The sequence below is a fragment of the Pseudonaja textilis genome, chromosome 3 (assembly GCF_049901715.1).
Source record: "Pseudonaja textilis isolate UNSWEBS1 chromosome 3, rPseTex1.2, whole genome shotgun sequence".
NCBI classification, from domain to species: domain Eukaryota; kingdom Metazoa; phylum Chordata; class Lepidosauria; order Squamata; family Elapidae; genus Pseudonaja; species Pseudonaja textilis.
The window spans coordinates 8,308,890-8,323,125 of NC_141992.1; the positions used below are offsets into that span (position 1 = coordinate 8,308,890).

At 43.3% G+C, this 14,236-nt stretch overlaps 3 protein-coding genes across 6 annotated transcripts in view; 1 reads left to right on the forward strand and 2 right to left on the reverse strand.

The window, feature by feature from the left end:
- The window catches only part of COL20A1 (collagen type XX alpha 1 chain), a 173,169-nt gene extending 167,997 nt beyond the window's left edge, over positions 1 to 5,172 (reverse strand). The window contains exon 1 of the mRNA XM_087928872.1: positions 1,391 to 5,172. Within this exon, the coding sequence (XP_087784998.1) occupies positions 1,391 to 1,480 (90 nt within the window). The 5' untranslated portion in view covers positions 1,481 to 5,172. The remainder of the gene's footprint in view (positions 1 to 1,390) is intronic.
- Positions 1 to 14,236, forward strand: part of NKAIN4 (sodium/potassium transporting ATPase interacting 4) — a 354,886-nt gene that overhangs the window by 84,559 nt on the left and 256,091 nt on the right. The gene's annotated exons all lie outside the window — the stretch shown is intronic.
- Positions 6,476 to 14,236, reverse strand: part of LOC113434293 (DEP domain-containing mTOR-interacting protein-like) — a 38,273-nt gene continuing 30,512 nt past the window's right edge. For all 4 annotated transcript variants that reach the window (XM_087928895.1, XM_087928893.1, XM_026697363.2 and 1 more), the window contains 3 exons: positions 11,079 to 11,149; positions 10,053 to 10,157; positions 6,476 to 9,718 (listed from right to left, as the gene is read on the reverse strand). In XM_087928895.1, the coding sequence (XP_087785021.1) occupies positions 9,593 to 9,718; positions 10,053 to 10,157; positions 11,079 to 11,149 (302 nt within the window). In that variant the 3' untranslated portion in view covers positions 6,476 to 9,592. The remainder of the gene's footprint in view (positions 9,719 to 10,052; positions 10,158 to 11,078; positions 11,150 to 14,236) is intronic.

Below are 14,236 nucleotides of genomic sequence, written 5' to 3' on the forward strand. Positions count from 1 at the left end.
CATGACCATTGACTTTGCTTGTCAGAAGGTCGCAAAAAAGGATCAAATAACTCCAGGACACTGCAACCGTCATAAATATGAGTCAGTTGCCAAGCGTCCAAATTTGGATCATGTGACAGAGGGATGCTATAAAAGAGTGAAAAATGGTCATATGTCATTTTTTTCAATGCTGTTGTAACATTGAATGGTCATTAAATGAACTGTCGTAAGTTAAGGACTACTTGTACTTTAAAGAATTTGAAACCTGTTTGCTGCTTCACTAGGATCAATAAAACAAGGACTTGCACAAACTCCATGCATAAAAGTTTGTTTATTTATTATTTATTTGGTTGGTTGGTTAGTTACTTACTTAGTTAGTTAGTTAGTTAGTTAATTTCTATAGCCACCCATCTCAACACACCGGGGATTCACAGATCAAGCATATATATTACAATTAAAATCCTGAATCCGAAATGCTGGAAATGCAAACAGAACTAAGATACCTTCTATCATATGTGGTGGTCATGCCCAGAAGCCCAAAAATACTGGGCTAAAATATGGAGTTGGATACAAGAAATAGTGGAAGATCGGATAAAGTTTAAACCAGAATTGTTCTTGATGGAAAAAATTAAAGGGAAATATAGGAAAAAGGTTAAATATATATTTACTACATATACTGACGGCAACAAGGATAGCATTCGCACAAGGTTTGAAACAAAATAATACATCCCCAGAGGAATTCAAAAAAATGTTTACATTGTGCTGAAATGGATAAATTGACGTTACAATTAAAAGATAAAGAATAGTCAGAGTATTACAAAATTTGGGACAATTGGTATAAATGGTTGAACAATAGACATAAGGATATTGGAGATAAGAAAATTGTAGATAAACATAAATGAATGTATATAAATGTAGATATTTATATGAGACATGGTACTGTTAATATTAAGGTTAAGATGTGTAAAAAGTGAAAAAAAAAATTATCGAGAGTGGGGAATAAAACCCCGAAAACATTTTAAAACGATAAAAACAGTCAAAACTATTAAAACAATAAAAAATTAAAAGTTTTTAAAAACTCTTTTAAGAGTTTGTGGTTGCAGAAGCCCGATAAGCTTAGGCACGTTTAAATCGCAACCTTTGCAGCCTCATTTCAAGCCAAGAATACGTTTCATTTCACACCAAGAATTTTCCTGCTGCACAGCTCCATCCTTTCACTCCTCCAGCGATAAAGCCAGGAACCCGAAACGGTTCCCAAGTCAAATCCTATCACAGCAAAATCGACAAAGCATCCTGAAAAAAAAAAAAACCCCAAAACCCATCCACCCTAAAGCTCCAGAACCCAGGAGGTCACATTGCAAAGCGAATTTCAAAACCTTTCCATCCCGAACAAGAATTTTTGGCCACTGACCTTGGATCGCTGCATGGTTGAGTGGGAGGCTGCGAAGAAGAAGATCCGAGCACAATTCTTGAAATCTGAGGAAGGAAGCCAGAGGCTCATCTGCTTTCTTTGGAGGAGTCTCTTTTTTTTCCCCCTCTCTCTGGGATTTTTCTTTTCTTTTTTTAATTTTTGGGTGGTTGGGTGGGTGTGGAAGATTTCTATGCGAGACGTCAGTTTTGCCGAGTGATAATGGGGCTGAGAGAGTTTTGGGGATTGTTGCTTTATTTTCTTAAAAAGAAAACTAATTTGCGGGGGGTTGCAATAGCTTTATTTCGGAACGCAGAAGGAAACAAAAGTCAAACAGATGCAGGAGGAATGATCACCAGCAAAGTCTGTATGTTATGATGGTTACTATAGGATAACAGATAATCAGAGTTGGAAGGGACCTTGTAGGTCATCTAGTCCAGCTGACCTAAAAATCAAGGGAATATAGGATTGGAAAGGGCGGGTGCGGATGGGTGGGGCCAGCCAGAGGTGATATTTGCCGGTTCTCTGAACTACTCAAAAGTTTTGCTACCAGTACACCAGAACCGGTCCAAACCGGCTGAATACCACCTCTGTGTAGCGTTTTCCTCTGATATGTCTCTCTGTGTCCCTCAGATTATTCCATGGCTGCCAACACTCCTAATCTGCAAAATCTCCTCAGAGAAATTCCTGTACGAGGGCTTCGCTTGAGGTGCATTTAAAATATGAGGAATTAAGGATCCTTCCCATCAGCAAGACACCATTTTAGACACTGCTGGGTCACTGGTGGGATTCAAAGATTTTTACCACTGGTTTGGTGGGTGTGGCTTGGTGGGCCCATGCCAAACACACACTGTGCACAGGCACAGAGGTGTTCCAACTCACCTCCTGCCAGCCTGCACTCTCTCTGTTGCGTCAGCAGCTCTTCTGTGCTCACGCAAAGTGGCTCTGCTTCAAAAACAGAAGATGGAGGTGAATATGGGAGCCTGGGTGGGTGGATGGACCCTACAGTAGAACAGTGGAGAGATCCGGTTTGGTCTCCGCTGCTCATCGGCACTACCAGCTCGGCAGAACCGGTAGAATACCACCACTGCTCTTGGTGCACATGTGTGTCACAGAATTGGTCTCGACTCCTGGAAATGAGACAGGCAAATCCATATGGTTTTCTTGGCAAGATTTTTGGGAGTGGTTTCCTACGGTTGAGAGAGAGGGACTGGCTCAGACCTATCTAGCTAGGAACTAGAGTAGAAACCAGGAGACGGAGAGTTCTAGTCCCATCTTAGGCATGAAGGCTAGCTGGGTGTCTTTGGATCAGTCACCAAGAGACTGGGAGCTCTAGTCCCGCCTTAGGCATATAAGATGACTGGGTGACTTTGGGCCAATCACCAGGAGACTGGGAGCTCTAGTCCCGCCTTAGGCATATAAGATGACTGGGTGACTTTGGGCCAATCACCAGGAGACTGTGAGTTCTAGTCCTGCCTTATATAGTAAAGTTAACTGGGTGACTTTGGGCCAGTCACTCTTTCTCAGTCCATCCCACCTAACAGGGTTGTTGTGGGGAAAATGGGAAGAGGAAGTATTCTCTATGTTCTCTGCCTTGAGTTAATGATAAAAATAATAATTCTTAATAATAATAAATGTGGGATAGATAGATAGATAGATAGATGATAGATAGATAGATAGATAGATAGATAGATAGATAGATAGGTAGATAGATAGGTAGGTAGGTAAGTAGGGAGAAAGAGAGAGAGAGAGAGAGAAATAATAAAATAAAACACACTTCAAGTCTTTAACTGGCTTTGTTTCATGCTTATAATACCATTTCAACCCTGAAACCTTGTACATTCCTTAGCATGACTGGCAAGCCAAATTGATCTACAAAGGCCTATATTTCTTGTTTTAAATAAAATATTCCCTTAATTAACTTCAATTGCTCTTCTCAGTTTGTTGGAACTGCTTAGGGCTTCAAAAGAGGCGAAGGGACAGCGAATCTCCATTTTGATTTCAGATTGCAGCAGACAGAGAGACAGGCACGTTCAAGCACCAACATGCCTTCTTTGAACAGATTATATGAAACCGCTCTTCTGAGCGGTCACGATCCACTTCTCAAGTGCGAGAAATCAGGAATATCCAGGCAGTTCAGATGAATATAAAGGTTTATTGCAAGCTTAAGCTCTCTACAAGAATCTGAACTACTAATGGGAGCCAAGCTATTCTTCAAAGCAACTGAACACAGAACAAGAAGCAACAGATGGAAACCAGTGAAGGAGAGAAGCAATCTAGAACAAAGGAGAAACTTCCTGACCGTTAGTCTAACAAAGCAAAGGACCAGGAGGTGATGAGATAGCTATCTTCCAGTACTTGAGGGGCTGTCACAGAGAAAGAACCTGAAGGTGATGGAAACTAATCAAGGAGAGAAGCAACCTAGCATTATGGAGGAATTTCCTGACAGTGAGAACAATTAATCAATGGAACAGCTTGCCTTCAGAAGTTATGGGTGCTCCACCAGAGAAGTTCGTGAGACAGGAAGTCTAGTCCTGCAAGAATGTAATAAGGGTTAATGCAGTTTCTGTAAGCAACACCAGAATGTTTCCTTCCTGCCTTCCTGACAGGATTAGACCAGTCATTTCTTCTAACAACGGGTTCTCCGAACTGCTTAGAATGTTAACAACCGCTTCTAGTGAATAGGTGCAAACTGGTAGAATCCCACCCCTGCCCTCGCCCCCCTGCGCATGTGCATGCAACCCCCCTGCACCACATGCCTCTACGCATGTGCAGGCAACCCTGCATGCCACATGCCTCTGCGCATGCATGTGCGTCTCCCTCCATGCACGCACAGCAGATACCCTGACAATCAGCTGGCTGATGGGGGGCATGCCGCATGCGCAGTAGGGCTTTACCGGGCGACCTCTCGCATGTCAGCAGAAGTGGCTCTGCGTGCCACTTCTGGCATGCGTGCCATAGGTTCGCCATCATGGGTATAGGGTCTCCTGCCTAAGGAGGGGGTGAGATTAGAAGACCTTGACAGACTAGAACACTGGGCCGTATCTAACAAAATGAAATTCAATGTAGAGAAAAGTAAAGTCCTACACTTAGGCAAGAAAAACCAAAAGTACACATATAGACTGAGTGAAACCAGGCTCAATAGCAGTAACTGTGAGAGGGATCTTGGAGTCTTAGTGGACAACCAGCTAAATAAGAGCCAGCCGTGTTCAGCAGTAGCCAAAAAAGCCAATGCAATCCTAAGTTGCATTAACAGAGGGATACAATCAAGATCAAGGAAGGCACTAATACCCCTCTATAAAATCTTAGTAAGACCACATCTCTAATACTGCAACCAGTTTTGGTCACCCTGTTTGTTCCCCAAATTTTGTGCATTTGTATATACGCCCTCTTACAGTCTTAATGTCTGACTCTGGGTATGTCTCCTAGTTAGTATTTGAGTGGTCTTCCTTGCCATCCCTCCTTATCTCATTATTTAACTTGTTTTCTGGAGGGTTTTGCTTGGTATTAGGGCCTGGAGATCCTAAAGATTGGTCTCTCCCCCTCTTCAATTTTAGTTTAAAGCCCTCCTTGGAGAAGACCCTGATGTTGTCTTCTCAGGGTCTTCTCCAAGGAGAAGGAGACGGGAGAGGATGAGATGGTTAGATAGAGTCATCGACACAATGAATTTGGGCCAACTTTGGGATGGGGAGGGCTGGCGTGATGTGGTCCACGGCCTTGGGAAAAGTCAGGCATTGCTTAACGTCTGAACAACGACGACAACAAGCCAAAATTGGTTGGCTTGATTTCCTGTTTAAGAAAGGCTTTCAAGATGTATTTTTTTTCAATCTCAGCAACTTGAAGCGATGTAAACTTCAACTCCCAGAATCTCCTAGCCAGTGCTGGCTGGGGGAATTCTGGGAGCTGAACTGTACATATCTTATAGTTGCTGAAATGGCAAAACACCTCTGTAGCCTCCTGACATAAAATTAGCTATGAAAGCACAAGAGGCAGCTTTAATCTCCTTTTTGGATTCTTGGAACCCAAAAGAAGTAAGTTTTTTTTAAAAAAAGGATCATAAGCTTCTAACATAGCAAAATACATTTGGGCTAGCTATTTATCAGTGATAACTATACTCTGCCAATCTCCCCCAAAACATTTAGTAGAGCACAATTAATATCTAAATACAGCAAGCAAATCCATTTGATGAAAAGTAAAAGCTCAATAATAAGTACACTTCATACTTCTTATTTGTATCATATTAAAATAATAAGTACACTTGAAAGCTCTGTTGCTTTGCATGTACATTGAGAGCTTCTTCACTGGAGACAAATTCCTTTTGTGTCTAATCACACATGGTCAAATAAAACTTACTCTACTCTACCTTCCTCTACTCTACATTCCATTTTACACTCTACTGTACTCTACTCCACTCCACCCTACACTCATCTCTTCTCCACTCTCCCTTACACTCTCCATTCTACTCTACACTACACTCTATTCTACATTCTGTTTACTCCACTCCACTCTATATGCTACTCTACTCTGTACTCTACTCTCTGTTTTCCACTCCACTCCACTCTAGTAGTATAGAATGGAGTATACTACTCTATACTCCACTCCACTGCACTGTAGTCTACACTCCGTTCTACATTCCACTCTATACTACACTCATATTCTACTCTCTACTTGACTCCACTCTACAATAGAATAAAATGAACACAATAGGCGTCAGTCTTCACAATTTCACTTCTGAATTTGTTCTATCGGCAATCATCAAAAATAGAAATGTGCCTAACAGCTCCCGGCGTTGTTGGGAAGATTGCCTGACCTCTCAGGAAGTAAAGTTAAAACCAAGATAAAAGTTGTCAAACCAGCTCAAGCATTTGCTTAACTTTCCTTTCGCTGTGTAGGGATTTGTTTGCCTGTTTGTTTATTTATGCAATTTATTTGCTGCCCATCTCACGCCCAACAATTTTGGGAAGCTTACAATATGTCATGTTACTGAGGAGACGATTTGGGACGATTTTTAAAAGCAGGAAGTGATGGGGCTAACTCATTCATTCGTCAGCTGAAGAAATCCAGTTTTGTTTTGTTTTTAAAGAAAAAAAAATAAAAAAATTAAAAAGCCTCGCTTTCAGGTTTCTGAAAAGCCCTTCATGAAAAATTCAACAGGACCCAAGAGGACAGGAAGTGGTCACTATCAGCCCTGCTATATTAATTCTGGGTGGAATTTTCTATTCCTGGTCATCCAAGCAGACAAATCCAGCTCAAAACAATGGCGGATTTAGTCAAAGAAAGTATTGAGGAATGGTGTGTGTGTGTGTGTGTGTGTGTGTGTGTGTGTGTGTGTGTGAAAGAGAGGGGGGGGCCTACAAAAATAAGTGTCATTCTTTTGACGCTCCAAAAATAGAAGCAACATGAAATTACGGCAAATGGCATACAATGACGTGCCCTGACTGATTCTTAAAAGACACGTTTGTTTCATCAGAAAGAAAGAAGGAGCAGCGAGAAGAAAATAGACGGGAAAATTGTAGAAGTTCTTGGAGGTCAGCTTTTGACAGAATAACAGAGTTGGAAGGGACCTTGGAGGTCTTCTAGTCCAACCCCCTGCTCAAGCTGCAACCCTATATCATTTCAGACACATGGTTGTCCAATCTCTTCTTAAAGTTCTCCAGGGTTAGAGCACTCACAATTTCTAGAGGCGTGCCGTTCCGCTGGTTAATTGTTCTGCTGGGAAATTTCTTCTTCAGCCGGCCTAGCTCACCACTCCTGAGTTCAGAATAACAGAATTGTAAGGGACCTTGTAGGTCATCTAGTCCAACCTCCCCGCCCCCCACCCAAGCAGAAGACCCTACACCATTTCTGACAGATGGCAGTCCGGTCTCTTCTTGAGAGCCTCCAGTGATGAAGCTCCCATGACTTCTGAAGGCAACTTCTGTTCCATGGGTTGATTGTTCTCACTATCCGAAAAAATTTTCCTTATTTCCAGGTTGAATCTCTCCTTGATCAGTTTCCATCCATTCTTCATTGTCTTTTTAGCAGCTGTGCTATCCTTGCAGAGAAGGCGGCCACGTGCTGCTAAGAAACATCTGCAGAACTTCTCTTCTCTTTAGGCTTGAAACAATGCAGAGATGTCTCCAAGCAGAAATCTGGTAGACTTTGTCTGGGCCTCCTTTTCTCGCTGTCAGAAAATTTCTCCTTATTTCCAGGTTGAATCTCTCTTTGTTCAGTTTCCATCCTTTATTCCTTGTCTGGCCTTGACCCATTCCTCCTGTCTGTGGCATCTCCTCAAATATTGGAAAACTGCTATCATGTCTCCCCTGGTCCTTCCTTCCCTAGACTAGCCAGGCCCAGTTCCTGCAACCGTTCATTGTATGTTTTAGTCTCCAGTCTCCTAATTATCTTGGTTGGTCTTCTCTGCGCTCTTTCTAGAGTCTCAACCTCCCTTTTTTTATAGTGTGGTGACCAAAACTGAATGCAGTACTCTAGGTGTGGTCTTCCTAAGGCTTATCAATGGAAATTTGGGGCTCAATTTTGGTCAGAAGTCAAGGACTACCCATATACTTCATCAACATCTGGAAGGGCTATAGATTTCCAACAAGTATGTTGGAGACTAACTGAAAAATTATGGTGAGAGAAACAACTCATTTGAGAATAAGGTAGTGCCCAACTTAAAACTATTCTTCAGTGACTGTTCGACATCGCAGGAGCATTTTAAAAAGCAACTTATAACCGGTATGCTCACAATCATGATGGTACCCTCATAGCCACATGATCAAAATTCAAGATGCTTGGCAACTGGCATGTACTTATGACAGTTTCAGCATTCTAGTCACTTAATCACCCTTTGCAACATACCCAGCTGTCTTCTGATGGGGTAAGCTGGATTTCCTTGACAACTGTGTGATGCATTTAACTGCAGTGATTTGCTTAACAGTGGCAAAAAAGGGTCGTAAAATTGGGCATGTCTCACTTAACAACTGCTTTGCTTAAGAACAGAAATTCTGGACCCCAATACCGGTTGTAAGTCAAGGACTACCTGTACTGAATCTGCAGGTCAGTATTTTCTCTCCCGCAATGCCCCTTTCCACATTTATTATGCCCCTTGAACAGGGTGTCTTAACTTCCAATAACTATAATGTCATCAACACTCATGCATGCTTCTGGGACTTCCAGTTTGCAGGGCTTCGGCGGCAGACAGGAATCCGCGATCGTGTGTGGTTTCTGCCTGGGCTCGCTACTGGAGCGCCCCGAGCCAGCTGACTTTGGGGCTAAGCCACCCCATAGAGGTCGTAAAATGAGGCACAATTCACAATTCACTTCACAGCAGTCTCACTAGCAATTTGGGATAAATTGGGGTCATACACAGAGGACTACCTTTATGTATATACCTATATTTCATAGTTTCTCCTTTAGCTACTTATCCCTTTTTAAGAATCTTGTTCAAATCACAAGTTTATTTTTCTGCTAGCTACTGCATATAGTTTTCCCAAGGTGCAGAGGCATTTTTGACAGCATCGTGCAATAATCTTGCAAAATTCTTATTCTTCCTTCATTTCTCTGTCATAGACAGAGGGAATGCGAGAAAGAGGTAATGAGTTTGCAATCTACTGTCAAATTTATGAGACCGTTTTTTTAAAAATGACCTTCTTAGGTTCACCCCATTTCAGGAGCACATCTTCAAAAATCATCTCTGAATTGCCAAGCTGCATTTCAGAATAACAGAGTTGGAAGGGTCCTTGGAGGTCTTCTAGTCCAACCCCATGCTCAGGCAGGAAACCTCATAACATTCCAGACAAACGGTTGTCCAATCTCTTCTTAAAAACCTCCAGTGTTGGAGCATTCACAACATCTGGAGGCAAACCTGGTTAATTGTTCTAATTGTCAAGAAATTTCTCCTTGGTTCTCGGTTGCTTCGCTCCTTCATTAGTTTCCATCCGTGGCTTCTTGTCCTGCCTTGAGGTGCTTTGAAGAATAGCCCGATTCCTTCTTCTTTGTCCCTCACTTCTTCAGTATGTGGATATGTGGATTCAACTCCCAGAATTCCCCAGCCAGCCATGAAGTCCATACATCTTTAGCTTGCTGAGGTTGAGAAAGTAATAGATAAGGTGCGGGGGGAGGACCCACCAATGTTTTTAGGGTTCAGGGAGATGGATTGGCTCTTCCACAGCTGGCAAAGTGGGGGCTGATCTGAAAATGTTGGGGAGACGGGGGGGAGGGACTTCATTCATCTTCTTCCATAACTTCGAGCACAAGAGTCCGAGGTCCTGTCACAATGAGGTTGCTCACCGTCTGATAATCCAAGTGTAAAACATACATTCCATTCACTGAGTAGACAAATTGGCAGACCTGAAAAAAGAAGAAAAACAGAGACCAGTAAAACACCCCTGAACTAAACAACACTCTTATCATCCCTCTCTTCTCTCTCTTTCACGCGCTCTCTTTTGCTCTCTTTCTCTGTAACAGATAATGAGAGTTGGAAGGGACCTTGTAGGTCATCTAGTCCAACCCCCCCCTGCCCAAGTGGGAGACCCTACACCATTTCTGACAAATGGCAATCCGATCCAACTGAACCGGTAGTTACACCGGTAAGATCCCACTCCGATGGAAGATCCTTTGCCTGGGAAAGGAATCAGAGATGAAGTTTCAATAGATCTTAATTCATGAGGCTCAAATCTAGTACCTTCATGCCAGCAGCAGCAGCTGGTCCTCCTGGATCTACAGCTTGGATGTGGCATGGCTGACCTCCACGGACTACAAAACCCCAGCCAACTGCATCACCTACAATCTGCAAATAAGAAGGTAAACAAGGAGGAGGAGAGCACAGAAGGAAGGAGAAAGGACAAAGGGGAGGAGGAGGAGGAGAATGAGAAAGAGGAAGAGAAGAAGAAGAAGAAGAAGAAGAAGAAGAAGAAGAAGAAGAAGAAGAAGAAGAAGAAGAAGAAGAAGAAGAAGAAGAAGAAGAAGAAGAAGAAGAAGAAGAAGAAGAAGAAGAAGAAGAGATGATTATCTATATATCCATGGAATGTTATTGCCTGATAGGAAGTCAAGATGCATCTTGGGAAAAAAGGCAATGGCAAATGACTCTGATACCCATATCAAGAACTTTGTGGTTGTTTCCACAAAGTCATCAAAAATTAAGGATGGGAAACTTGGCAGGTCATCTTTGGTTGATGCTATGAAAAAATGCCATAATTACATCATCAATCTTAAATCTCAATCTTAAGATAGAGCAGTATTTCTCAACTTTGATCACTCTTAGAGCAGAGGTCTCCAAACTTGGCAACTTTAAGACTTGTGGACTTCAACTCCCAGAATATGCTGGCTGAGGAATTCTGGGAATTGAAGTCCACAAGTCTTGAAGTTGCCACGTTTGGAGACCTCTGCTCTAAGAGGTGTGGACTTCAATTCCCCAGCTGGCTGAGGAATTCTGGGAGTCGAAGTCCATACCTCTTAAGAGTAGCCAAGACTGAGAAACTGAGATAGACTGAGAAGTCAAAAGCCATGCTGGAATAAAAGAGTGGAAGATGATTTATCACACCGTTGTCAAAGATGTGACATGGATGTGTCCATCACTTCACTAGGAAATGGCCTTGAGGTGAAACTTTTAGCCACAAATAATGGCAGTCAGGGGTGTTCTGAGTTACCGCACAACAGTCAAAAAGTTGGATTTCAGCAACACGGCTAACTTGGTGACCTGCACACTCACTGTCAGTGTTTTCTTGATATAAGGTGCCCCGGGTGTCAAAAGCTCTTCGTTGGTGATGGGTCTCTTCAAGACTTGCATGGAAAGAGAGAAAAATGGAAGATTAGATTGGATTGGATGAGAGAAATATTCCAGCTTTTCAAATATCAGGTTCATCACGTTTGACAATGCGTTCTCTGCAGTGGCGGGATTCAATTTTTTTTTAAACTACCGGTTCTGTGGGCGTGGCTTGGTGGGCGTGGCAGGGGAAGGAGACTGTGAAATCTCCAGTCAGAGGCGGGATTCGCCGGTTCTCCGAACTACTCAAAATATCCGCTACCGGTTCTCCAGAACTGGTCAGAACCGGCTGAATGCCACCTCTGGTTCTCTGTTACATTAAAATCAAGAGACTAATGTTTTATGAAAATAGGGGTATTTTAGAAAGTTGATTATTAGTATTTTAAAACTTTGGTATTATTCGCTTAAATTTAGAAGGTGGTTGTCCGGAGTGGGATTCACATTTTTTTAACAAACGGTTCTGTGGGCGTGGCTAGGTGGGCGTGGCCATGTGACTGGGTGGGCGTGGCTTTCTGCAGCAATTCCCCCTCCCCCCCATTTTTTTGGACCTTCTGGGCCTCAGGGAAGCCTCCTGGTGGGGCGTTTTGCTCCCAGGAAGTCAAAGAATGAGGGCCCCCCTCCATTTTTTGCCTTCCTGGGCCTCAGGGAAGCTTCCTGGGTGAAGTGAGGGGAATCCCAGTACAGTTAATCATAGAACAGCTGATTGTCGGGAGGGGGAAAAGAAATATCTTATGGAGTGACTGGGTGGGGAAGAATGCAGTTAGTGACATTGGGCATGCGTGCGGTGTTGTGCATGCATGATAAGGACTGGCTGGGCGGGGAAAGTAGGGGCGGGCGGAGAGAGGTGGGGCCAGCCAGGGGCACGATTTGTTGGTTCTCTGAACTGTGCAGAATCATAACAACCGGTTCTATAGAACTGGTCCAAACCGGTAGAATCCCACCCCTGGTGGTTGTGGGAATCACTAGGCGAGACAGGCAGCACATAAATTTAATGAACAAATCAATCGTTACTGATTATCCTCAAAACTAAAAGACATTTGAAGGCCCTTCAATGTGTTGGTTGTAATTATGGGTCACTTTTATGATATTATATTCCCTTCCCCTGTTATGTCCACATGTATTTGAATGTTTGATTCTGAAATTTAATAAAGATATTATTTTTTAAAACAAAAAGAAAAGGGGAAAATATGATAGGCAGATCAGTTACATTACTGGTAGTCTTCAATTTACAGCCCAAAATTTCTATTGCTAAGCAAGACAGTTATTTAAGTAAGTTTTTTCCCCATTTTATGACCTTCCTTGCCGCAGTTGTTAAGTGAATCACTGCAGTGGTTAAGGAAGTAACCCGGTTGTTAAGTGAATCAGGCTTTCCCCTTGACTTTGCTTGTTAGAAGGTCGCAAAAGGGGATCACATGACCCCAGGACACTGCAACCGTCGTAAGAGTGAACCAGTTGCCAAGCATCTGAATTTTGATCACGTGACCATGGGGATGCTGACACGGTCATAAGTGTGAAAAAATGGTCGTGTCCTTTTGTTCAAGTGATGTTGTACCTTCGCACGGTCACTAAAGAAACAGTTGTAAGTTGAGCACCACCTGTGATTATTTGCAAGTCATCTTGACTGTCCATTTCAAGTTGTCTCAACTGATCATTTTTGCAAATATGTCAAGTTTGGTTCTTGGTTCCGAAACGGTTTTTGTTCCTTCAGGTTTGCACTGAAATTTGCATCGGTTGTTGTGCGCCTCAATAGGCTGCAATCATCAAAAATATAATTCTAGAGATCATAGAGTAACAGAGTTGGAAGGAACCTTGGCAGTCATCTAGTCCAGTAGTTGCCAACCAGAACATTTTGGTGGTCCGCAAAAAAAAAATGTCACCCCCAAAGCATTTCCCCTAAAGCAATTAATCCAGGCTGCACAGGAACACAAGGCTGCACTGCCCACATGGCCTGCAGGAACACAAGGCTTGCATCGCTTTCATTGTGAACAACTTGAGGTAGTGAGGGAAGGGGGGGAAAGGGCAGAAGGGGGGAACTTGCCCCACTCACCCCACACACCTGGCCTGGCCACCGAGCTGCTTCTTTCTGCTTCTTTCTTCTTCTGCTTTTGGCTGCACGCAAGGGAAGCAGCCAAAGTCTTTCTTTCTCTCTCCCAAACTCCGCCAGAAATGAGTCTTTGGGACCCTGCAAGGCCTCCTGCTCCAAGAGGCTGTGCCATTCTTGCAGAGTTTGGGGGAGAGAAAGAAAGACTTCTGCTGCTTCTACTGCTTTCCTTGCATGAAGGCAAAAGTCAGTCTCTCTCTCTCTCTCTCTCTCTCTCCCCCTGAGAACAGAGCTGGAGACAGTATCCTGCAATCTCAAATAAAGAATAATCGATTGGTAGGAAAACAGGAAATTTTCCTGCAGACTTTTCTGGGTATTTTCCTGGGGTCTCTGCTGCTTTCTGCAGGGACTCTGAGAAAACATCTGCAAGCCACTGTCATTCAAAATTCATATTAGTGGTCTGCAGGATTTAAAATTATGAGTTTGGTGGTCCCTGAGGTCCAAAAGGTTGGAGACCCCTGATCTCGTCCAACCCCCTGATCAAGCAGGAGAGTCTATTCCAAATATTAGTCTCTACCTAGGATCGAACTCACAGCCTTCACCTGACTGTGAGGCGAGAGCTCCAGCTCTAGGCCACATTCAATCAATCACGTTGCCAAGTGTCCCGATTTTGATCACGTGATCGTGGGATGCTGCAGCCATCATTAAATGTGAAAAACAGTCATAAGTCACTTTTTTCAGTGTTGTTGTAACTTTGAACGGACACTAAAGGAATGGTTGTAAGTTGAGGATTACCTGTATAATGAGTCATGGTGGCACAGTGGTTAGAGTGCAGTACTGCAGGCTACTTCTGCCAGATGACTGCAATTTGGCACTTTGAATCCCACCAGGCTCCAGGTTGGCTCAGCCTTCTATCCTTCCAAGGTGGCTCAAATGAGGACCCAGATTGTTTGGTGCAAGAGGCTGACTCTGTAAACCCCTTAGAGCAGTGGCCCCCAACCTTTTTTGTGCCGCGACCTGGTACCGGCATCACAAAATCATCCGCGGCCCGGTACCGGCATCA